Source organism: Oscarella lobularis, chromosome 11 (genome assembly GCF_947507565.1).
Source record: "Oscarella lobularis chromosome 11, ooOscLobu1.1, whole genome shotgun sequence".
Classification (NCBI taxonomy): domain Eukaryota; kingdom Metazoa; phylum Porifera; class Homoscleromorpha; order Homosclerophorida; family Oscarellidae; genus Oscarella; species Oscarella lobularis.
In genome coordinates, this window is record NC_089185.1 from 293,322 (window position 1) to 316,084 (window position 22,763).

Consider the following 22,763-nt stretch of genomic DNA (forward strand, 5'->3'; position numbering starts at 1 on the left):
ATGAAACTCAAGAAGCGTGCTCTCCAAATTTTCACAATTTATTCGCACAACACAAAAAGGCATGGACCAGTCAAGCGCGTTGTCCTTCGATTCCTTCGATAGCGTTTTCTTCCTTTTTCACCCTAAAAAAATAAGCTTAGACTCTGCCAATAAATCCGTGTACGTACCTTTTTGTTGCGTCCGTATTCGCGTTACCCAGGCTACACCGCGGGGAGGTTCGGACGCGTCGTAGCCCAGGGAAGTCTTCGCAAAGCGATGACCCCCTTCCAAAAAGTGTCGGGCGAGTTGCGGGTCCTCGGCCACTCCGATCAGTACCGCCTGGACGAGAGTCGGCCCCTAAAACCGAGTCCCCCGGCTCGTTGGTACCAAAGCCTTCGGTATGTCTTCCTGAGAAGAACCGGGCCTTGCGGAAGTGGAGAACGGCCGACCTTGTAGAGTCGACAGGGAAGGCAGTGCAATGCCCAAGTCGAAGTCTCCTGGGCCAGGTCATCCTCCGTCTAATCGTGCCAATGGTGAGATAAGTGCCGGCAACCAGACCGCTTGCGACACCCCCTCCAAGTCTTGCTCTACCACCTGGGATGAAGCTGGATACCACGCGCTGACCTGTCGGAAGGATGGAGGCCAAACTCGTCGTCACGATCACATCCAACACACGTGGCTCTCTCTATTACGATCCGTCAATTTCCACTGTGAGCTAGAGGAACTGGGCGACTTTGGTGACTTCAAGCGACCAGATATCAGCATCTATGACTACCAAGATGGCAAGAAATTACTTCTCGACGTTTCGATCATCCACCCTCAACGTCCGAGTTGTCTGCCGCAGAGCCATTCCACCAACGGAGCAGCGGCCATCTTACGCGACACCGAGAAGTCGACAAAATACCGTGCGGAGGCAATCTCCCTCGGTTATCTCTTCGAGCCTTTGACGCTCGAAGTCTTCGGACGTTGGAGTCCGGTCGCCGTCGACTTCTTCAACAAGATCGTCCGTCGCCCGTCCATCGAATTTCTCGATGACCGTCCCGCTGCTGCTCGATACTGGCGCCGACGCTTCGCTGTTTGTCTGCAGCGCTTGAATGCGCAAATCCTTCTTCGCAAGGTAACGCTTCTCGTCCCGGGGTCTACGGTGGGTGATCGCTTGGGTCCTCATGACACTGACATTCGATTTTTCTCTAATTAATCTATTGACTCTATGCATGCATCCCCCTTCCCCTGTCTGTTCCCGTCCCCTTCAATATCTCTTTTCTGCTTTCTGTCTGTTCTTTCTTTTGTGTTTAACAGAATACAGTCGTGCCCGCTCGAGCCTAGCGCGGGCCGTACTTGTTTGGCAGCAATAAGACATTGGCGACCATTCCGCCCAGTGCGTAAACCGAGGCCGAAGCCCCCCATCGCCCTGCCTACAGGCTCCGGCACGGGATTAATCCGTGGGCCACGCTGAAACAACAACCCGAGACTTGCCTTTTGTCTTCCCCCGAGCCGGTCCGATCAAGAACGAGACGTAGAGAACCACGCCGCATCCATCCTCAGCCGCAACTGAAGGAAATCGGTGCTACGCGATGCATTTGAACGTCCCGCTTAGTCAGCAAACGCCATCATTGGTCCAACGTGATCACGTGGTTTAACCGCAAACTCTGACGTGATGGTTTGTTGGATTCCCGTATGTCCGGGTAGGGTAAACGGCTTTTGAAGAAAAAACAAGAGAAAACCGTTTACCCTACCCGGACATACGGGCTCCCGGACATACGGGCCTCAGCGCAAACGTTCTTATTTTCGATGCCAGCGTTTTGCTCTTAATATTTTTTTATTAACTAGCGGAGGGAAAGCGCGCGAAGAGAATTCAAATTCAAATTTCTCTTTCGTTTTTACGCTTTTGCGCATTACGCCTTGCTTCGCTAACCGTTTTTATTCGTTTTCTTGATAAATTTGAAAAAGACATGCGCTCAAAGAAAAGTACAGAGTGTGTCATAACTAAATGGTAAACCTAGAAATTTTCGTAGTGATGAACAAATTCAGGCCCGTCGATTTCATTCAATTGAAGACAGGCCGATTTGACGGAGCCCGTCATGGGAGGAGGACCACAGGAAAAGACGCCAATCTTCTTCGTATCAAGATGCGTCCCTTTAATCTCATTCAAGAACTGCTCAAACTCCGGACGACCAAAGTGGGTCGTAGCGCGCAAACCGGTGAAAAGACTGCGATTATAAAACCGCTGAAAGTGCCGTTCACAAACGTACTAAAAACAAAGAAAAATAGAAGAGATAGAAACGCGTTTTTTTTCGAACCCACCAGCATTGTCGTACGCAGATCAAATTTATTGTAGAACTGCGTAATGAAAATGTGAACGTCGACGACGCCGTCGCGATCGGCGTCCTGCTCTTCCACTTCTCGAATAATATCAGTCATCCACTCGAACTGACGTTGAGTTCTCGTCACCCACATGAAATAAATCTTGAGAGCGAAAAAATCAATAATTGAAATTTTTTATAGCGCGACGTACCTTTTTACAAGTCAACACACTTCGAGTCATCTTTTTCCGCATTATATCCTTCAATATAGACGCGAACGGCGTGACGCCGATGCCGCCGCCGACCATGACGGCGACGTCGTACTTATACCAATCCTGGTGTCCCTCGCCGAACGGCCCATCCAAGTAGATCTTCGAATACGGAACGTCTTTGTACGTCAATCGAAGATTACGCGTCCACGGGCCGACGGCGCGAATGTGAAGACCGAGAGTTTCCTCGTGGGGAGCCGACGTCAACGTGAAGGGATGAAACTCGCGCGCTCCCTGCGCGAGACAGGCGATGCGAACCCACTGTCCGGACTTGTATTCGAAATTTCGCGGTTTCTTGATTTCCAAGTGCGTGACGCCGGACGGAAGCAGCTCGGCTTTGCTGATCGTCAACTCGGCGTAGGCCCGACTAGCGCTGATGATCTGATCGAAGACGAAGACGCAGAGAGGACCGATGAAGAAGAGATAGAAGAGGGGATCCTGAACGAGACGTCCAACCCCGTGGAGAACCATGAGAATGTAGAAAACGACGTAGAGCTGGTGCGTGTTCCAGAAGGCGTTGAAGACGTGTCGACGAGCGTACGGCGTCGCGAAGACGTAGATGACGGCGGTGACTAGAGTGATGAGAAAGGCGGTGACGCCGGTCAGCGTCCCGAAGAGCCAATACTGAAATTTCGGCAATTCGTCGGACATGTGAAACACTTCGCGGAAGAGACACGTCAAATCGTCGGCCGGTTGCGTGGCTATATGATAAAAATTAATCGCGTGTCCGACGACGTGGACGACCGTGTAGAAGAGCGCCGTCAGAGCGAAGTGACGATGGAACGAGTGAAACGAATCGAAGGGGATGTATTCGTTGAGCGCCGTGCCGCGAAGATGCGTGATAACGTTGCGACACATCGTCAGAAGAACGGACGAATAAGTGAACATCATCGCCGAAGCGGCGCCGCGAGTTACCGTCACGCCGTAGCCGGCGATGCGACGCAAACCGGCGTGTTCTCGTTCAAAGGAAAAATCTAGAAAGAAAAGGGAGATTCATCAATAACATATAATTTTTAAAAAATCTATACTTACAATAGGCTCTTTCGGCGAATATGCACACCGTGACCAAGTGGTAAAGAACGTGGACAAATATTTGTCGTTTGTAGTTCGCGATGAAAGTCGTAACTTGACGAAATTTCCGTTCGAGCAACGATTGGCGTCGCGTAGCGAGAGCGGAGCTCGATTTGCGACGCGGAAGCGTTTTCGGGTCCGGCGTGTCCGGTCGAACGGGCGGCGATATCATTCGCGGCGGTTCGCACTCCGCTAACGATTCTTCAAGCGCCGGCGGCTCTTTGATGGGAGTCGACGATGGACTATAATAGGCCTGCGCAAGTCCCTGGAGATTGTGAAAGATACGAGTATCCGAGAAAGTGACGCCTAGAAAAAAAAGAGACTATTATTTGCTGTAGAAAGACGTAAGAGAAAGTTAACGCACTTCTGGATTTGGCTATCTCCGTCTCGTCGTCTTTCTCCTTGTCTTCCGTAGCTGCTTTGTCTTTTTCTTCCAAATCCAACGACAGGTCTCGTTTTAGCGCACTTTTCGATTTCGCCGCCGCCTCCTTTCCAGACGGCGATCGAGACTGATCGTCATCCTTCGGCGCCTCTTCCGTCGACGTCGAAATCCAACGGCGCGGACTCTTCGCCATGTCGGACAATCGGTGTCGTATTCGACTCCCAAGCGACCCGGTCGACGGCACTTTTTGCTGCTTGCGAGCGCGCACGGCGTCGCCACCGCTACCGCCGCCGCCACCAGGGGCTCCGGGAAGATTCAAATCGGCCAAGGCGCCCTTGTGAGCGCCCATCAACTCCTTAAAATCCTCAAAAGTCAAATAGTCCTTCTTCTCCAAGCCGGACGACTGGAACATGGAATCGCACAGCCGATTCAAATCCTTATCGTTGACGCTCGCATTCACCATTTCCATCATCGCGACGAACATTCGCTTGAACGGCTCCCGATGCAGACGACCTTCCTTGTCCGTGTCGTACAAGTCGAACATGAGCCGCAATTTGCGTTCGACGCCGCCGCGCGTGAAAATGACGATCAGATTGAAGAGCTCGCGAAACGTCACCATCCCGTCGCCGTCCGTATCGGCCATGCGAAACATCTGATCGATGAAGAGCGAACGCGAATTCGACGAAAACGATTCGGCGAATTCCTCGCGCGTCAGGCCGCACTCCAAGGCGAGATTCGCCTCGTCGCTCGTCGGCGCCACCGTCTCCTCCTCGCTATCGTTCTCGTCGTCGGCGAAGTCGTTGCCCCCTGCTTCGTAGGCGCGCTGAAACGCTTCTTTGAGCGTTTTCGCGACGACTTTCTGACGACGTCGTTTCGTTATGGCACTAGCGAGAATATCGCGTCGTTTTCGCTTGTCGTCGATTACGACGTCCGTGTTCGCTTCCGTCAGTTGACGTTTCAAGTGCCGAACGAATGTCTCGCGTCCGTCCTTCGACGCGAACTGGAGCAGAAGATCGTGATTTCGCGGCACGCGCACGAGAAGAAAACCGGCGTCGTTCGTCGCCTGCTGAAGCGTGACCGACGTCGCTTCGCCTAGGCTAATCGAACGCAATTTCTGACTGTTATCGCTCGTCAAAACGATTTCCTTCTGCGGTTGCGTTCGTATGAAAACGAGCACGGGCCGATTGCCGTCGCCGGACTTGAGCTCGACGACGCGTTGCGTTGCGCCGCTGTGAACGATGTCGTCCGTGCTCGACGAAACGGTTTCGGAGCGAACGCGTTTGATTGCCGTCGTCTGCGCCGCCGATTGACGACGAACGAAGGAGAGGAGATACTGGAGAGCGAAGAGGCCGACGACGAAGAGACCGACGGCGACGAAGACGACGATATACGGCGTCGCGCTGCCGGTGAAATAATCGTACGTTTCCCATTCCGTGCAGTTGGTCAACATCGACGCCGTCACATTGAAGTCGTAGTGACATCGCGACGACGGATCGTCCGGCGAATTGATGAAGACGTTGTCTTGGATGTCCATAGGAGAAATCAGCGTATTTCTCAAGATTATATCTTTCATTGTCGTATTGGAAATGATCCCAAGTTCCTCAGACGTGAACAGCCTAAAAGACATTATCATACCCCATTGACTCTACTACTGTACTACTTTTATTTTTCGTACCCGTTTTTCTTGTTTTCGTACCAGTACCAATCCCCGTTTCGAATTCGAAGAAACTGATCCAGTAAAATCGCCTGAAAGAGTTCGCCCGGTCCTTGCTTCGTCGTTTCGAGCAGGCCACCCGTCCACAAATCCAACCGATTTATATCGCCGTCGTAGATCTCCTTCGCTGCCTCGATAGCCTCCTGCATGTACGTTATGTTCTCTCGCAACGACTCCTCGTTGATTTTCGTCCAGTTGTCAATTCGCGGCAAGTTATAGGTGACGCGTATTGTATTGTAATCCGGAAGACCGTGATCGCGACCGCGTTGAATATTCAACGCCATCAGATCTCGACGAGAAAATTCCAACGGTCCAAAAACCTAAAGAAAAAAAAAATAATTCTTCTTCTCCCCTCTCTAAAAAAATTTACCTGTCCTCTCAGATCCTCCGTCACTACGTTGTCTTCTCTCTCCGTGATCTGAGTCGCCATCCCCAGGAGCAGTGCCTCCATTGCCTTGTCTCTTTTAGTGGGCTCAAGCTCCTTAAAAATGTCTTGCGGGTTCCAATAGGAATTGCACGTTCTCACGCCGATTTTGTCGTCGCCGGGAAGTTCGTCGATTAGACTGCAGTCGTCGTTGCGAAGAACGACGCCGGGCGGCACCAGCGTGTGACCGAATCGCATTGCCGCCGACTGGAATTCGTGCGTAATGCCGGGATGAACGGACGAATCGTAGCGTTCGTACGGCTCGATCGAATCGACGCCGAGAAATTCCGGAAGCCAATCGTAGAGAACGATTTTCTGATGTTCGGCTATGACCAATTGTCGCGCTCGATTGAAGATTTTCTCGTCGTTCCACGTGGGATTCTTCGCGGCGAGAATTCGCGCTTGAGCGTTGTGCTCGCGAAACCAGAGAAGGCCGAACGTAAAGACGAACGGATTCTCGCTGCCTCGCGGATTTCCAAGTCCTCCACGCAAAAAGAATAAAATATATTATTATTTCCCCCCACTCCTTTGCACTTACTATTGAATCTCTTTGCACTTTTCAACACGTGATCTCTCGGCGGCGGCGGATTGGCCATAGGTAGACCAATTGAATTCTCCTTAGGGAACAAACACTTGGCGTCTTCGCACGCCAACTCGCCGCCGCTTAACGACCGCAAGGCGTCGGCCCACGCCTTCGTCGTCCCATAAAACAAATTCCCGTCGATCCACGGTGTGATTTCGTTCAGCTGCTCGCGAGGCACGTTCGGCGAATATCCGGTCGTCATGTCGTAGCGTGAGCGCAAGAACGGCATGAATTCCGCCTTGTATGTCGGATGATCAGGCGGCACGGGAATGTTCTCGTATTCCGGAGGACATCCGGGTCGCTGGGCGTCTAAAATCTCCTCGACAACCTGTTGCCCTAATAAAAACGAATTTCCGGGATGTCGCAATCCACCGCCTAAGTTTTTCCACTCACCGAAAAATGTCAGTAAAACGGTTCGATAGCGATGCGATCGTTCGCCCGTCGCTCCTTTGAAAACTTTTTCGCTGATCGCAATCGGATTCGGACGATCCTTGCCGGCCATTTGATAGACGCCGTCCGAATAGGCAGGAGGCGACTTCCGTGTCAATTGCATTTCTGTGAGAAAAGAGCGTCGTCCCCGAAACATGCTGGTTTTTTTTCGTTTTCTTGCCTGCAGCGCCCCAATCTGGATGGGCGTAGTTGTTGTACCACCCGTCGTATCCTTCGACGTCCCATTCGGGTTCTTCGTGCGACAGCGATTCGACGTTCGGCGCGTCGCTTCGATTCGTCGAGGCGCTGACGACGTTCGTCGTAGCGGTGGTCGGAAGATCGGTCGTCGCAGGCGAGGAGAGATGATCGTGAATCGGCGGTTCGGTAGCCGAAGAATTCGCGCTATGGCTCGCTTCTGCGAGACGATTATGTCATCGGTGTGGTCGCAGTACGCGGCGCGGTTTTCTCTCGCTCTCCGCGCGCGCGCGCCCAAATTTTCTTACCAATGCATTCGACGTTTTTCATGTCGAATGGTTGGCCTCCTTCCCACGCAATCCATCCCGTCGCTGTGCACTTGGATCGGTGCGTTCGCAGAAACACCTCGGGTCCGGCCAGTTCCTTGTTTTCGGCGCACAAGAGCGTGACAACGGCTCCCGTGCAATACATGCGACCTTCACGCCATTGCGACGATGGACCGCTATTTTCTAATAGGATCTTAGTCCCTCCTGGCTTCTTACACACCGAGCAACGATCTGCGAGTCGTGTGTTGTTACTTTAGCGTCGATCGTCTCGCATTTCTTACCGGTTTGCCCGTGCGCGGCGGACAATAGGAATAAAAGCAGGACGGCGAAGCGAGAAGCGTACATCACGCGTTCAAAATGACCACATTCAAAGAACTGAACCCTGCGAAAACAGCAAGCCGGCCAAATGAGATCAGATTCTTCAAAGCACAGCCTAGCACTAGCGTCACTGGCGAGTGACGTCACTTCCCCCAAAGTCGAGTGACGTCACTTCCCCCAAAGTCCTGCGCGACTTCGGTCAGTTCGCTAAACACCGCGGCACATCGAGCAAGCAAAGGCGAACAAGCAATGGGCTACTTCGACGCGTTTCGCGATCCACCCGCTCAAACCCAATACGGACCGCAATACGTTCCTGTCACCGTCGATGTTCTAATAATGGGTTTCATCGTCGCCTGTGCCATCGTACTCTTCGCCGTTCTCGTCATCGCGCTGGGAAATCGAAGCGTACGATCGGTGCGAACAAAAGAATGCCGTTCTAACAGGCCATAAGTTTGTTGGCGCTAATGTAAACACACGTAGGGCGTTGGATTGGTTGCGACGGTGACTTTCTGCCTTCTCGTTACTCTAGCTATTTTAGGTAAGTCGGCGTAGGGGAGAGTGACTTCGTTTGGGGTTGGTTACAAAGTCGTCGCATTCGCGACTCTATTAGTTTGCATATTTGATCCCCATTGGAAGCGCAGCTCGGCGACGTCGTCGTTCCAATACCGCGCTCACCAAAAGAGGGAAATTCGAGCGGATGTCGAAGTCAGAATCGGATTGCGGGGGCTCAACGTTACGCTAAAAGGTACTGTAAAGCGACTTTGTTTTTTCTAGTGACGTGCATTGTTCGTCCTCTCGTAGGTCGTCCCGTCGACCAATTGAATGAAACGATCGATTATAACGAACGCTTCAGCTGGGCGTGGAATCAGGGCCGTCTCGGCTTCGGACCGTACGGTAGGAAACGAAGAAATAGCTACCCCCGGCTTACCTGACTGAGAGAAATCTTCAGCCGGTCGCATCAACCGGGAGTTTCGCGCGGCGCAATATCGCGGTCTACCGCTGCCCGTACAGTGGGTCGTCGAATACTTCACGTTGGACGGCGAAGAAATACGATGGGGTCGCGCGCACAGAGAAGCCGGCTATTACACGAACATGACCATGTGGTAAGAGCCTCTCCGATCACAAGAACCCCTAAATCGAATCAAGGCGGTTTTCTCACGAAAAAGGACGGCGTTCGCTATGTGGGCTCTTACGCTCATCCTCTTCCGGGTTGTCGTGCCCCTCCTCGGCGCCATCTCGCTCGCCATCACCGGCACGCTTCTACTCGTCTCAAATATCATCTATTCGGTCATGAGTTCGAGTCCCGAGCCGAAACTCGCTATACCTCTCGGCTCGAGCCGACTCGATTTTTCCTACGGTCACTGCTTCTGGACGTCTATGGTGACGGGAATCGTGTGTCTTCTTCTCGCCGTCGTCTTCATTATCATGGATTATCGATTTCCGCGCCAATTGGCGAAATTTCTCAATAAAAGCGTGCAGGAAATTGACGTCAGCACCGATCTCGCCGCCAGTCAGGAAAGTCTCGTCGAACCGCCGCCGTCAGTTGACATCGCGGATATTGAAAACGGCGGCTCGTTTCCCCGACAACGGCGCATGACGTCAGCGGCGGTGTCGTTTCGCTTGCCGAGACGAAAGCCAAGCGCGATGGGCGAGGTGTTAACGCCGCGCTATCTTCCCAAGCCCAACTACGTCAATCTGACGGAGTATCAGGATCTGTTGAAATCGCACGGGCTGCTCGATCAGCGGAGGCAGCCGCTCACGTCAACGTCGAGCCTGCCCGTTGAACAGCAACCGCAGAAGCCAAAGTCGAAGCTCAATTTGTCGTTGTTCAACCAGTCGTCTGTTCCCAATATGATACCAATGATGAAGAGTAAAACAACGGGTGACAGTCCTCTTGCTGTCGTCGAAGAATCTGCTGAAATCGAGGAGGACGAAATGTAACCCACACACCCACCCCTAGGGATCTCCCTTTCCTAATATTGAATTTTTTTAATAAGTTGCTGTAAAATAGTCGTGGGCGCTAATAAATGTACTGGTCTTACTACTTTCGTGTGGTGAACGTCAGGAGGGGAGCTCCCTTGAATGTTGACGATATTCCCGTCTGTTGAACCTCCAAATTTTCGCGGACGAAATTGCGTCTCCGACGACGAATGATTGGCTCCAGAGTCCAACGGGTTGGACTCAAGGGTTTCGCGTCGTACGGTGGAGAGTACGACGGTTGAGTGCCGTGTATGTCGTACGTCCACTGAGACGAAGAAGTCTAAAGGAAAACAATACCGTTGAATCTTTCATCTTAGTGAGTGAGGTAAAATCTTGCCTGAATGATCAGCTTCGCTTGATGCGGTTTACCATAAATTTTCGGCTTATAAGCGATTTGAAAGAGAGTGCCGTTTGCGCTGGCCGGCATCAGCTCTCCAGCAGTGGGATGAACAGTGATTTCCGAATCGGAACCGTGAACAAAAAATGCCTTGAACGGCACAGGATGCCTAAAAAAACACAACATAGCGTTTACTAAAATCTTCTACTTATAGCCCTCTTACTGAGCCTGACTGTTGAGCCGAAAGCCAATACGAGACTCCTGATTGAGTCCAGTTCCTTCGATGAACAATACGTCGTCTGATTGAGGTTCTGTCACGCTGATACGAAGAGGAAAACGCCATATGCCGCTCTTCTCGTTGCACACTTCCAGCCACACGACACTCCTAGAGAAAAGAACGTAAGGAAAAGAAAAAGAAAAAAAAGCGAGTGCACTCACTTGAATGGCTTTGACGGAGCAAGAACGACATTAAAAATCAATGCGACGGCACCGCTGCGCGCATCAATACCCTTCCGCACTAAACTTAGTCCAACGCTGCTAATCGCCGGGCTCGCCTCATTATCGACGATCCCGTAAGTGAAATTCTCTATTTTTTCATCCAACGTCAATTCCATAACGCTATCCGGCGATTCCGTTCGACTACGCTCCGACACGGGGAACTTATGCGTCGTCGCCGTCGCCGGCGTGACAGGCCGTGCAATCGCCGCTACGTATCCTTCCGACTCGGGCAACTTCGATAGGAGACAAACTTCAACGCGATTCTCGAGCCGGCAACGAGCGGCACACGACAAGACGGGACCTTGAGACGGCGCGAAGTCGACCATCTCCGGCACGCCGCGCACTTCGAATACCCAATAGAGAAGCTTCATGTCGTCCGTCGCCTTGGCCGCCGATCCGTCAGCGGCTTCGACGGCAGAGCGAAGCCAATGATGATCCCACGTATCTCCATTGGGACGACGAGCGAAAACAATCACCTCCGCCTCTTGAATGCGCATAACGTCGGGCGAGAAGGACACGGGAATTTCGAGAAAGGATTTCGGTCCGATCGGCGTGCCGCTCGGTCCCTTTTCCGTGAGCAGACAGAAAAACGAATTGCCTCGACGTTCCTTGAGTTGAATATCGACGACGACGCTGTGAGCGAGCGGATTGCGAAATCGTATGACGCCAGTGCCGCTTCCACCGATGGGCGCGTGAACGGTGAACGCGTGGCTCGTCTGCGGAGCCAAGCCGACGCCGTGCGCGACGTAATGCCATTTGCCAAGCTGAAAAATCATCTCCTTATTAATATCATTATTATTGTTATCTTTTTTTGAACCTGTTTGCTGGAGAAAATGATGTCGGCCGTGTGGTCGCTTTCGCCGAGCGAAGACGGCGTGAATTCGACGTCGACGCTCGCGGAAGCTCGAGCCGGAATTAGAATCTGAGAAAGAGAAAATCTTCATCGTGACGTACATATATTGTTACGAATTACTTTTCCATCTTTCGCGTGAATCGAAAAGTTTTTCATGTTCGAACATCGACACGTCAAGACGAGTAACTCGTTCAGAGGATTGTCCAGTTGCACGGACAATAGATAACTTTTTCCCAATTCGGCTTGCATCCTCGCCAAGCGACGCACTTTCGGCGGTTCCGCGGCCAAAACCAAGTCGTACCAAAACTCTTCCAGAGTCGACGTCTCTTCCAATACGAGCCTACAGACAAATTTAAAAACCCGTCGACGAAAAATGTCGCGAATTAGATATCTTACATTCCCTTCGATTTTCCGGCCACTTTCGGCTCGTACACGAACTCGTAGCGTCCCGTACCGTTTTCCGGCAAACAAACCGACGGCGGGCCATTCAGTCCGGGCCCGTCCAAAGTCACTCGATACGTAACGGTTTCGCTCGTCGAATTCGTTAGCGGAACGTCGGCGGCGACGGCATCCAAAGCGGCGCACTCGAGTCGTATCGATCCTTCGGGTTTGGGCCAATCGACGACGACTTGCACGTCGTACCAGACACGATACGTTTTCCTATTGTCTAATTTTGCGTTTCTGACCGAGAAGCAGACGACGCCGCTGTAGTCGCCTCGTCGACGGGGAAGCAACGTTAGTTGGTATGTTTCGGCGCCGCCCGCTCTCACGGCAACGTCTGGACTTCCAGAGACGAAGGAAAGATCAGAATCAACCTAGAAAGTAAAAAAGAAATATTGCCCATCTTTGGTTCAGTATCCGATCTATGATGTACATTTAAAACGAGATCTTTTTTCGTGAAATTCGGCACTTTGAGATGGTAGACGGTTCTAGCAGGCAGAAGAAATGATTATACGAGTCTCTTTATTCTGCCTCTTTGTGTTTCTTACTTGTGTCTTGCTTGACACTGAATGTCGATCTTTTTGAGCGACTTGGGAGCCAAGCCTAAGCCTTTCAATTCAAATCGTCCGTATTCGCAACCGTCCGAACGATTCGTCAGCGTCAAAACGCCCTAAAAAAAGCGACAGTTTTCTCTCTACGTCTCCTCCTATTCTTTTCCTATCGCACTCACGTTTGATTCGCCTTCCTCAAACGGACGAAATTGCAGAGGATAGCGCGTCGTCGATTGCGCTCTCACTAAAACGGACGGTGGCCCGACGAAACCGTCACCACCTTCCAAACAGGCATCAAGCTCCCAATCAGACATCGTCGTATTAACCTAAAAAGACATTTAACGGCCAGTCAAAAGCGATTCGACGGCGAAAACGCACGATAGGAACGTCCTGAACAACCGACATCAAAGCGGGTGTCGTGAACTCGAAGAGAGCCTGAGCCGGACCCTGATTGACGAGACACTCGACGAGAAGCACGCGCACGTCGTGCGGCGACCAGAGCACGAGCCGACACGAATAGTGACCGGGCGCTTCGGCCGAAAACACGACGGGCAACCGAAAGACGTTTCCTGCGAGCGGCACGGTCAACTCTTTGGGAACGACAAAGTGTTCGGACGACGCTTGAACGTGAAACGTCGTCGTCGTCGTCGTCGCCTCGTTGGTTATCGACGCAGAAGTGGCGACGTGCATCGCTGCCATTGCTTGTGTGAGAGTGCCGCAATCTAACGTTCCCGTCACCTGACGCCGTCGCACTTCCTTCGTCGACATCCGAAGTTGAGCCAATTGAACGATAGCCGCTTCTCGAATAGAATTCGTCATGGGAATTTCCAATTGGTGACGATTCTCTTCGCCGACTGCTGTCTGCCAACGAACAGTCATTTCCTTCGCTGCGGCGACGTCGGCAGTCCTTCCGGATGAGAGAACAGTCGCCGTCGTTCCGACTGACGGAAGAACAGACGGTAACGGCAGTGCGACGGAGGCTTCGACGCTGTAGATGAATTCGCCGACAGGTGGAGATGAGAAAAGGATGTAGCACTGACGATTGGCGAAGTGAAGCGGCAAGAACGTGACGACGAGGGAAGCCGACGAGCCCGGTTCGACGAATAGAGCATTAGTGGACGTAAAAAAGGCGTCCGGTAGTCGACCCGTCTTTTTGTCGTCGTCGTCGTCGTCGTCGGAAAAAAAGGCGGTTTCTTCGATGAGGATGACGGAATATTCGGCCGAGCGCGGAAAGGGATTCGTCACCTTGACGTCGACCGTACACTTTTCGTACAAACGAGTAGAACATTTGAATACGGCCTAAAAAACAAAACACGTTGCTCTGTACCGCGTTCTTGACATCTCTCGCTTTCGTACCAGAGGTTGCACGTTGCTCACAGAAGCGGACAAGCGAAAAGCGAGCGTTCGACCTCGTGCCGGACTTTCGTGGTGACTTGTCAGCAAAAGAACGGCTTCAATTTCGTTAAGGACTCGACTCGTGTGCTGAATGGATAGAGAGATCTGTTTGCCGGACGGAACCTGAACATCGCACGACGCTATTAAATCGAAAAAAAACTCCACTGGTCTCCTTACTTGGATCTTGTTTCCTGACGGTATTTTGAAGTGCGACGCACCCGATCCAGCAAGTCGGATGTTGTAGACGAGCGGTTTTCGCGCCGGATTGGTCAGCGAGACGTGCCGCTCTTGACTTCGACTGAGAACGCCGTCGAATTGAACTCGCGTCTTGGGCACGTAGCTCGGCAATCGTTCGTAGAGATGAGTGCAGAAGAGAAGAAAGAAGAGCGGATTGGGAACGAGAAAATCGCGCGGCTACATCACCAAAAAGTGAAAAAAAGACTGGACGCGTGACTTACTTACCTGAACGTCATAAAACAAGTCCAACGTCTTGATGGCTTCGACAACGAGAACGGCATTGTGATAGCACTCGACCGATGACGACGGTCGGGGAAATAGCCTTTTCAAATGACTTTCGACCTGAAAAGTGACGTCGTAGGAAAGAATTATCGCTGTGTATTTTTTCTTACCAAGTACGGAGCATACGCAGCAAGACAGGCGGCAATAACTAGACCGTCTAAAACATCTAGATCGAAATTGACGATCCATCGCGCCGATGGACGCTCATCTGCGAAAAATAAAAATGTACCAAAAACGAATATTTATCACAGGAGCGTACCCTCTGGCAAATGAGCGAACACGACGTGCTTCTGATCTTCGTAGTGTCGATTGAGCCAGGATAAGAGAATCTTTTCCGCTGGTCCATAGACGTTGCTTCCCATTGCACTGACGGAGCCCTCGCCGGAGCGAGGTCGCACGCGGGAAAGAACGAAGACCTATACGAGATCAAAAAAAATCCTTTTTTTCCCCAAAAACGAAAACCTTCAAAATTTGCAGTAGAAGATCTGTCCACGCTTGGCTCGACAGAACGTCGAACTGAGCTCGAAGTCGCTCGTTTTCCCGTTCCTCCTCCTCTTTGTTTCTCGCTTCGCGTTTACCGCTCAGACGCAGTTGAATCAAGTGCCATCGACGAAAGTCGTCGAATTCGAGCAAAGCGTCCGGTTCCACGGAGCCGAGCAGAGCTCCTTGCGACGTCAGAAAAGCGATAAGTGTGCTGTACAACCAGTGAAGGTGCTTCGCTCGTTCGACGGGATTTGACGGAACGGGCGAATTGACGGGGATACCCGGCACCGGCGACCCGCACAAGTACGACACGCAGTCCAAAACGCTAGCCAACTTTTTGCTAAAAAAGAAATTTGTAAATGTCGAATTAGCCGCTGTTTTTTTTCGTTTTTTACTTGTTAGCAAATTTCCAACTTCCCGCTCCGACTGCTCCGCCGTCAACGACTGCGCCGCCTTTCGCCGCCAACGCACTTCTTAATCCTTCGGGAATGCTGACGGGACGCGGTTGCCCGGGCCAGCCGTGAACGGAAAACCAACGTCGAACCGTGGCAACCACTTCGACCAGAAACCACTGTTCCTCTGACCAATCCTCAACAGGAATCGCTAAAAAAAAGAAATATAGACGATATCGTATCGACGAAGTGAACAGCTCACCGTCGCCGTTCTCATCGTTGTTCAAAGTGCTGAAAACGCCGCTTACGAACGCCGCTTCCATCGTCAATCCTCCCGGAAAATTTCTCGCGCCGTCTCGCGGCGTGGGCGGATAGAAAAAACCGGACGACGTGCTGGAGCTCTCAGGAGCGGCGATCGACGATTCAACGCCGATCGGTGCCGTCGTCGTTGGAGCGAGGGTTCCCGTGTAGGGCGGCGAGCTTGACGAGACGGTCGATAAACGAGACGAAGTGGCAGCAGCGGCGACGGCGGCACCGACATTGAGAGGAATCAAAACAGGTTCGCCTTCGTCGCCGCTCGGATCCTTGACGATCTGAAAGCGAGATCGATGAGCAGCCAAATACGGGTAGACGGTCAGAATAGAATTATCGGCGGTGAGCGTGACGGGAAGTTGATAAACGTGTCCCTGGCGCGTGTTGAACGTGATGTAGGTCGAGTAGGATACCGGTCGACTGGAGACGAATGTGAAGCGGCAACGAAGCTCCGTCAAACCGGCGTCTTCGACGACTTGACCGTCGAGATATTCCAAGGCGACGTTGGCGACGTCGCGCGCTTCTAAAACGTCGGCTAGGTCGGGAAGAGACGCCGTCACTTGCGTTCCTCTGTGAAATCCTTTTGCTTTGATCTTGAAATCGGCGAACATGGGAATTCCTAGCGGGGTCGGCATCACCGTCAGTTGGGACGGATCAAACGTTATTGACGGAGATTCGAGTTCGCCGCGCAGTTCAATTATTCGGTAGGGGTGCTTTGATTTGCTAATGTACAGAGGCAGAGACGCTTTGAAGTATCCCGACGTTTCTAAAAAAGAACGCGTAGAATATCGAAGAGAAAAAAACGACTCGTATCGCTTACGAGGACAAAAAGCGACTCCGAGTCCGTATTCGGCGCCGACGTCGAGCGTTCGTCCGACTCGATTTGGATATTTCGCTTCGGGCGATCCCAGAGGCGTTTTGGAGCGCGCACTCGCAAAAATAAACGTTCCGTCGTCGATTGATTGACCGCCGTAAGACAAGTCGACGTACCAATCCAAAGGTCCGTTGCTCGCATTTTTCATCTCGATTCCCTATACGAAAGTTGAATTCGGTGAGGAAAAAATTCAACTCGTCGCTATAATTAATTAATTAACCTTGGGATGAAAGAGAGGATTGCCGAGACTTAGCTCCAAAAATCCCGATTTCAAATCAAACTCCAATCGAGTGTGCGAAACGTTTAGCAGCGCTTTTAGTACCGTCGCAAGAACGCGTCTCTTTGGCGTTACAGAGCCGTTAGCATCGCCAGAATCGCTTGTCCGCCCAAAGTCAAAGTCCGTCAATCCGAGACGAGAATTTGTCGGCGAGGGCGGCCACGGCGATTGCGGAGCGGACGGCGGATCCATGCCATTGACGACGACGGGTAGCACGAAATCGTAAGCGGCGATCTGCTGCGGAGCGAAGACTAGTTGACATTTCGCCGTCTCGTAAGGACCGACGTTGACGAGATAGTTATTCGTCTCCTCGTCGACGTAGTTCCCTTCGAGCTGAACGTCGCGTTTGGGCGAACGCAAGCCGAAGTCGCGATAGCGCGACAAATCGAAGCGAACTTGAGCGCGAACGCGAGATCGATTGATCAGCTGAAACGGTTGTCGCGCCAGCGCGCCGCAATAGACGTCGTCGAAGCGAAATGCGTCGATATTCACGTCGACGGACGGCGTCTCGACGGCACCGCCTAGACGCAACGAAATCGATTTTCCGCCGCGTATTCGAACGTCGATGCGAGCGTCGAATTTCTCCGCTTTCGACGGTCTAAAAGCGACGACGATCTCGCTCTTTCCGCCGGCCGGAATCGATCCCGTCGCCGGCCGAACCGTCATGCCGGCGTACGGAATCGTGCGAACGATTCGAAAGTGCGCGTCGACGACGCCGGCGTTTTCGATCCACGTCGATCGCACCGTCTCCAAACCGAGCGGCACGACGCCGAACATGAGACGTCGATCGGCGAAACGGCACTCGATCGGCTCGAGTTCGACGACGCAACGAAGTTTCGCTCGATTGCCGTTCTTCACTTCCAACGTCACGTTGCCGTCGAGCGGCGCGTCAAAACTGGGACGATAGGCGACGGAGCACGTCAAATTACGATGCGCTTCGACGACGCCGCGCGACGGTTCGACGACGAAAACGGGCGGATTGTCGACGTCGACGAGACTCGAGTCAATCCAGACGAATTCGGCGGGATGATTGCGTCGATTTTCGAGCGTGATCGTCGCCTGATGCGCGCCCGTCGGCAGACACGAACGCAGCGTTACTTTGTAGGCGGATAAGTGCAGCGCGACGTCGACGACGTCTGCTTGAACGACGAGATGGGAGTCGTGGTGATCGTTGATCGTGTAGTGGAGACTGCGCTGGAATCGACCCTTGCGATGCGATTCGAAGACGAGTGGCAATTCGGCGACGCTTCGCGGCGGCACGACTTGAGCGAGAGACGACGATTGACGCAGTTCCGTGCAGTCGACGGTCGCCGCCAGTCGAATAAAGCGATCGAGCGAGTTGACGATGCGAACGGGAATTGTATTGACGGAACGCGAGCACACTTGACCGAAATCGACGACGGCGGGAAGAGTTTGAATTTGATGCAATTCCTCAGGCGAAAGCCAACGAGAACAGTCGGATTTCTCGACGGGCGTCAAGGGAACGGCGCGTAGCGCGTGTCCGACGAAATGAGAAGTGGCAACGTCTCGCAATTCGGCCAACCCGCGCGACGTCCTCATGCCACCACTGTCAACATCTTTCGTCGTCGTTTTTTCAATTTCTTTCGTTTTCGGTTCAATTGGTCGTAATCCGGTCGCCGGCTCGATTCCCAAGTCGACGTCATTCAATTTTCCTTTCTTTGTCGTCGTCGTCGTTCGTTCGCGTTCGCGTCGCGTTGTGCGCAAATAGGACACGTAGGCGTCGCGATGTCGTCGTCTGTTCGCTCTCTCGACGTCGTCGTAAGCGTAGTCGGGATCGACGTACGTGTAGCGATTCGTTTTCGTGTACGGCACTTTGACGACCGGCTCGAGACGATTGTGAGGTCGAACGCTCGTCGCCAAATCGTTCGGATCGGCGAAACGAATCGAAGAGTCGACCGGTGGCGCCGCCGCCGCCGCCGCCGCCGCCGCCGCCGCCGACGGCACCTTCGTAGAAACGAGAAGACGAGTCGGAGATTGAGACAATTCCTTTGTGACGACTCGTGGTGAATATTGCGTCACCGTGCCGTCGGTGACGGAGACGTCGACTGTCGTCGCCGTCGTCGTTTTTCCTTTTGTCTTCTGATGAGTCGTTGAGCGTCCCGTCGTGCATTTTCCTGTCGCCGAAATGGGAATAGTGCCGACGCTGCGTTGCGGCTGATTGACATCGAAAACGCTCACGCGAAACGTTCCTTCTAAACGACCGAGTTGACCGGGGCAGAATGTTAGTAGAAAATCGATCGTTTCGCCCGGTTCGAGTCGTCCCTGACTCGGTTTGCATCGAAAATGAGCCGGTCGCGCGACGGAGAAACAGGCCGGCAATAGACTCGAGTCGTTTGTCAGCTTGCACAGAATGTCAACAATCTCGCCGGTAACGCACTCGCCGAAATCGTAGTCTCGTTTCGGTTGCACTGTAAGGCAAATCGGCAAAGCGGTACCGGTCAAAGCAATCTCAACCGACGGATCTACAAAAGAATCATAGAGCGCCCCTTGGGCGATGATAGATTCACGTACTTTGCCCGGCGAGAACGGACGTATCCGTGTTGACGCCAATCGGTTCAACGTGCATAAAGAGAGCGTAGTCGCGTCTTCCCGCCGCCTCGACGTCGTGCAGCCAGCCTTGACTGGAATTAACGAAACGCGGCGCAAACGTAAAAGTGACGGGAATTGCTTGATAGGGACCTATAGTCCCTTGGTGAGGAATCATCGACACGGTGTGTCGCGGAAGAGCCGAATCGCCGTATTCTTTCCTCTGAGATCGATTCAACGACGCGAGAACGGTCGCCATAGTACTCATCGTCAAATCAACGCCCTTTAATCAATTAAAAAATATTGAATTAAAAATCGTTCTATGGTGTATCTCCTCTTTACCGGTTCTTCCCCGACGCCACCCTCTTCCAGCACTCCAACAAAGCTCGTCGAATACGGGCTGTGGTTGACAAGGAGACCGTGTTCCTTTGAGACCGTGCCGTAATATTTCAAACCAAAGTTGATGCACTTGAGCTCGGATCGACGATCGACGGTGCGCAACGAGAGACTGCGATTGGCAATTTGAGCAAAGATCTCGATTATGATCAGTGAGCCGCCCTCCAAGGAGACGCTAGAAATCCAAAAGTCTCGTTTTGCAAATACAGGTTTATAAATTATTATTTGTACCTCAATTCTTCAACGTGTTCTCCCGGATTCTCGGCAATCAACTCAACCTGAAGAAAAAATCAATGAAATTTTAGAACAAGCAAATTTATTTACTTGCCTTTATCGTAATGCTCTCGCCCGGATGAACCGTTCCCGCGCTCGGAATGACTTTCACCGGCTGATCGCCTCCGTACGTGACGTCAAAACCGCCAGATCTTGTGCCGTCATTCCGAATGACAAACTCTTCGGTCAAAACCCGCCCATCAGCAACGACAAGACCGAAATTCACCGAACCACTCACAGCGAGCCTCGGACAAGGAGGCAACCTTTGAAAATATAATTAAAAATTTAATTTATATATTGACGTTATTTTTACCCGACTAGAGGGACTTCGATCGCTTCTTTATCGTCGACGAAGACGACAATGCGATCTTGATACTCCTCCTCGGCTGTCGGATAATATTCTACGGTTGTCGTAACGGAAAGTCCGGGAGCAATCGTCTTCGCGGCGTTTGGCTTTCGATTTTCGCTCATTTGATACGCCTGCACAATCAAATCGAGTCGTTTTAGGTTAGATTTTCGCTTACCTGCGTGGCAGGACCCCGAAAACGAATTTCCTTTCCCGTCGGCGAGCAATTCTGAACGGAGAACGTTTGACGATGAATGCATCCGACTTCGGCGTCTTCGAAGACGATCGAAGGCGGTATAACAGCAACAGAAGCTTTCTTCGTAGCCATCGTGCGAGGGAAAACACTTTCTCTACGTTGCCATGGCTCCCTCGACGAAGACCCGAATAATAAACGCCTCCCGGATAGTCCGACCTTGACATGGCTCTTTTCGCTCGATTTCGACCGCTCAGTTTTAGGCTGCTGCTTAGACGACCTGCATCGACTGCATTTGTCGCAGACGAACCGGACCCCTCTTGGGGTAACCACGTCGCCAAATTCCGCTACACTTACCGAACTTGGTCTTCCAGGTCCGACGACGCAGAAAAATCTTTTCCAGTCTGTCACAGACGCGCTGGATACGATTTTGTCAATGGACGACACGGCAGGTGAGAGGACAGCCCGCCTGAGCCGAGAGACGGACATTCGCTCACACGCATTTGCTTTCTACAGTCGTATTCGGCGAGGACGTTCACTTTGGGGGAGTATTCCGATGCACCGTTGGCCTAGCAGAGAAATATGGTTGGTTTGCCAAAAATGACGTCAAAAATGTGCACTTCTTAATTTATATCAATGCAGGGAAAGAAAGGGTTTTTAGTACACCCTTATCCGAGCAGGGCATAGTCGGATTTGGTATCGGTATGGCGGCTGCTGGAGCAACAGCCATAGCAGAAATTCAATTTGCCGATTATGTATTCCCAGCATTTGACCAGGTTTTCAAACCACGGAAAATAAATTTAAATTTATAGTACATTGGCACTGTATCCAGTTAGTTAACGAAGCTGCCAAATATCGATATAGATCAGGAAGCATGTTTAACTGCGGCCCTTTGACCGTACGCATGCCCTGCGGTGCCGTTGGCCACGGAGCCCTCTACCATTCTCAAAGTCCGGAAGCCTACTTTGCTCACACGCCCGGACTAAAAGTCGTCATGCCAAGGAGCCCCATACAAACAAAAGGACTTCTCTTGGCGTCAATACGAGATCCGAATCCAGTCATTTTTATGGAACCAAAGATATTGTATCGTCAAGCAGGTTGGATAGTGAGGATTATTTAATAAAGCAACCGCCCCCTGACTTCCCTATTGTAGTATTGGGTTACCCTTTTCTTCCACTGAGGATGGATAGTGGGAGATATTAGCATTCACCCCTTGACTTCCCTATTGTTTATGTACTATCATACCTCCACTGGACGCTTCGCTTCCTTTAGCCAGAACATCATCACCTTGCTTTCTTAGTTGAAAATGTGCCCGTTGGCGACTACGAAATTCCCCTATCCAAAGCCGAAGTTCTCAGAGAAGGTTTATTTGTTTATTTGCTTTACGTCCTACTATTGTTTACTCCTGCAGGATCGGACGTGACCGTTGTGGGCTGGGGAAACCAGGTGCACGTGTTGCGGGAAGTGTGCGGGATGGCCGAAAAGGAACTGGGCATCTCCTGTGAATTGATCGACTTGCGGACGATCTACCCGTGGGACACAGAAACAATTTGCAAAGCAAGAAAAAATCAGCATGTAGTTGGTACTACTTACTAAAAGCTTCTCTCTTTTCCAGTCAGTATCCAAAACGGGGCGACTGCTGGTGAGTCACGAGGCGCCGTTGACGAACGGTTTTGCAGCTGAAATAGCCGCTTTTGTGCAGGTAGACTCATCTTAGGCAATGAGCTGTTCTTATCTTATTCATGAGTTTACATAACAGGGGGAATGTTTTCTTCACCTGGAGGCTCCCGTGGCTCGAGTCTGCGGCTGGGACACGCCTTTCCCGCACGTTCACGAACCGTTCTACGTACCAAACAAATATCGTTGCTTTGACGCGCTTAAAACCCTCGCAGCGTACTAATTGGGAACAGATAATAATAGTATTCTCTTTCGTTATATCATTCCTTCTCTCTCTCTCTCTCGCTGCCAATCACCAAACTACAAACTCGTCATGCACCACGTACAACGTTCTCGCATCTTTTACTTTATAGGCGCATCCAATATACGAATACATAAGATCGATGTAAACTATTTAATTTTTTACGCACGTAGTGCTAAATAGAG

At 51.8% G+C, this 22,763-nt stretch overlaps 4 protein-coding genes across 4 annotated transcripts; 2 read left to right on the forward strand and 2 right to left on the reverse strand.

The window, feature by feature from the left end:
• Positions 1-1,885: 1,885 nt before the first annotated feature.
• On the reverse strand, positions 1,886-8,940 carry LOC136192834 (dual oxidase 2-like). The gene is made up of 13 exons (XM_065981568.1): positions 8,922-8,940; positions 7,957-8,057; positions 7,658-7,906; positions 7,336-7,569; positions 7,119-7,280; positions 6,681-7,061; positions 6,089-6,624; positions 5,680-6,038; positions 3,987-5,620; positions 3,584-3,928; positions 2,495-3,525; positions 2,284-2,445; positions 1,886-2,230 (listed from the first exon to the last, which is right to left on the reverse strand). The coding sequence occupies exons 2-13, from the start codon at positions 8,018-8,020 to the stop codon at positions 1,979-1,981; spliced, it is 5,409 nt and encodes a 1,802-aa protein (XP_065837640.1). The 5' UTR covers positions 8,021-8,057; positions 8,922-8,940; the 3' UTR covers positions 1,886-1,978.
• LOC136192838 (dual oxidase maturation factor 2-like) lies at positions 8,177-10,037 on the forward strand. Its single transcript, XM_065981574.1, has 6 exons — positions 8,177-8,407; positions 8,474-8,531; positions 8,604-8,738; positions 8,795-8,887; positions 8,943-9,096; positions 9,160-10,037. Exons 1-6 carry the CDS (start codon positions 8,243-8,245, stop codon positions 9,932-9,934), a joined length of 1,380 nt encoding a protein of 459 aa, XP_065837646.1. The 5' UTR covers positions 8,177-8,242; the 3' UTR covers positions 9,935-10,037.
• Positions 9,959-20,812, reverse strand: LOC136192833 (cilia- and flagella-associated protein 47-like). The gene is made up of 27 exons (XM_065981567.1): positions 20,646-20,812; positions 20,435-20,601; positions 20,177-20,384; positions 20,080-20,126; positions 19,795-20,023; positions 19,438-19,735; positions 16,849-19,388; positions 16,575-16,785; positions 15,705-16,520; positions 15,446-15,653; positions 15,030-15,390; positions 14,827-14,983; positions 14,678-14,775; positions 14,511-14,627; positions 14,226-14,462; positions 14,010-14,171; positions 13,032-13,952; positions 12,833-12,979; positions 12,651-12,772; positions 12,536-12,590; positions 12,058-12,476; positions 11,782-12,001; positions 11,626-11,730; positions 10,749-11,572; positions 10,534-10,695; positions 10,311-10,479; positions 9,959-10,253 (listed from the first exon to the last, which is right to left on the reverse strand). Exons 1-27 carry the CDS (start codon positions 20,793-20,795, stop codon positions 10,035-10,037), a joined length of 9,369 nt encoding a protein of 3,122 aa, XP_065837639.1. The 5' UTR covers positions 20,796-20,812; the 3' UTR covers positions 9,959-10,034.
• Positions 20,813-20,856: 44 nt separating this feature from the next.
• LOC136192839 (2-oxoisovalerate dehydrogenase subunit beta, mitochondrial-like) lies at positions 20,857-22,600 on the forward strand. Its single transcript, XM_065981575.1, has 9 exons — positions 20,857-20,985; positions 21,035-21,112; positions 21,177-21,245; positions 21,303-21,436; positions 21,493-21,757; positions 21,961-22,023; positions 22,072-22,217; positions 22,276-22,362; positions 22,420-22,600. Exons 1-9 carry the CDS (start codon positions 20,886-20,888, stop codon positions 22,558-22,560), a joined length of 1,083 nt encoding a protein of 360 aa, XP_065837647.1. The 5' UTR covers positions 20,857-20,885; the 3' UTR covers positions 22,561-22,600.
• Positions 22,601-22,763: the final 163 nt, after the last annotated feature.

Bases quoted from the DNA above. Each gene is read 5' to 3' on its own strand.
- LOC136192834 (XM_065981568.1), bottom strand. From the start codon at position 8,020: ATGTACGCTTCTCGCTTCGCCGTCCTGCTTTTATTCCTATTGTCCGCC. The intron at 6,039-6,088 runs GTAAATTTTTTT...TTTTTTCTTTAG, and splicing joins CGGAGGATCTGAGAGGACAG to GTTTTTGGACCGTTGGAATT. The intron at 2,446-2,494 runs GTACGTCGCGCT...TTCGCTCTCAAG, and splicing joins GTGTGTTGACTTGTAAAAAG to ATTTATTTCATGTGGGTGAC.
- LOC136192838 (XM_065981574.1), top strand. From the start codon at position 8,243: ATGGGCTACTTCGACGCGTTTCGCGATCCACCCGCTCAAACCCAATAC. The intron at 8,739-8,794 runs GTACTGTAAAGC...GTCCTCTCGTAG, and splicing joins GCTCAACGTTACGCTAAAAG to GTCGTCCCGTCGACCAATTG. The intron at 9,097-9,159 runs GTAAGAGCCTCT...CTCACGAAAAAG, and splicing joins TACACGAACATGACCATGTG to GACGGCGTTCGCTATGTGGG.
- LOC136192833 (XM_065981567.1), bottom strand. From the start codon at position 20,795: ATGGCTACGAAGAAAGCTTCTGTTGCTGTTATACCGCCTTCGATCGTC. The intron at 20,385-20,434 runs GTAAAAATAACG...ATATTTTCAAAG, and splicing joins ATCGAAGTCCCTCTAGTCGG to GTTGCCTCCTTGTCCGAGGC. The intron at 10,696-10,748 runs GTGAGTGCACTC...TCTTTTCTCTAG, and splicing joins GCTCCGTCAAAGCCATTCAA to GAGTGTCGTGTGGCTGGAAG.
- LOC136192839 (XM_065981575.1), top strand. From the start codon at position 20,886: ATGGCTCTTTTCGCTCGATTTCGACCGCTCAGTTTTAGGCTGCTGCTT. The intron at 22,218-22,275 runs GCAAGAAAAAAT...TCTCTTTTCCAG, and splicing joins ACACAGAAACAATTTGCAAA to TCAGTATCCAAAACGGGGCG. The intron at 22,363-22,419 runs GTAGACTCATCT...TTTACATAACAG, and splicing joins AAATAGCCGCTTTTGTGCAG to GGGGAATGTTTTCTTCACCT.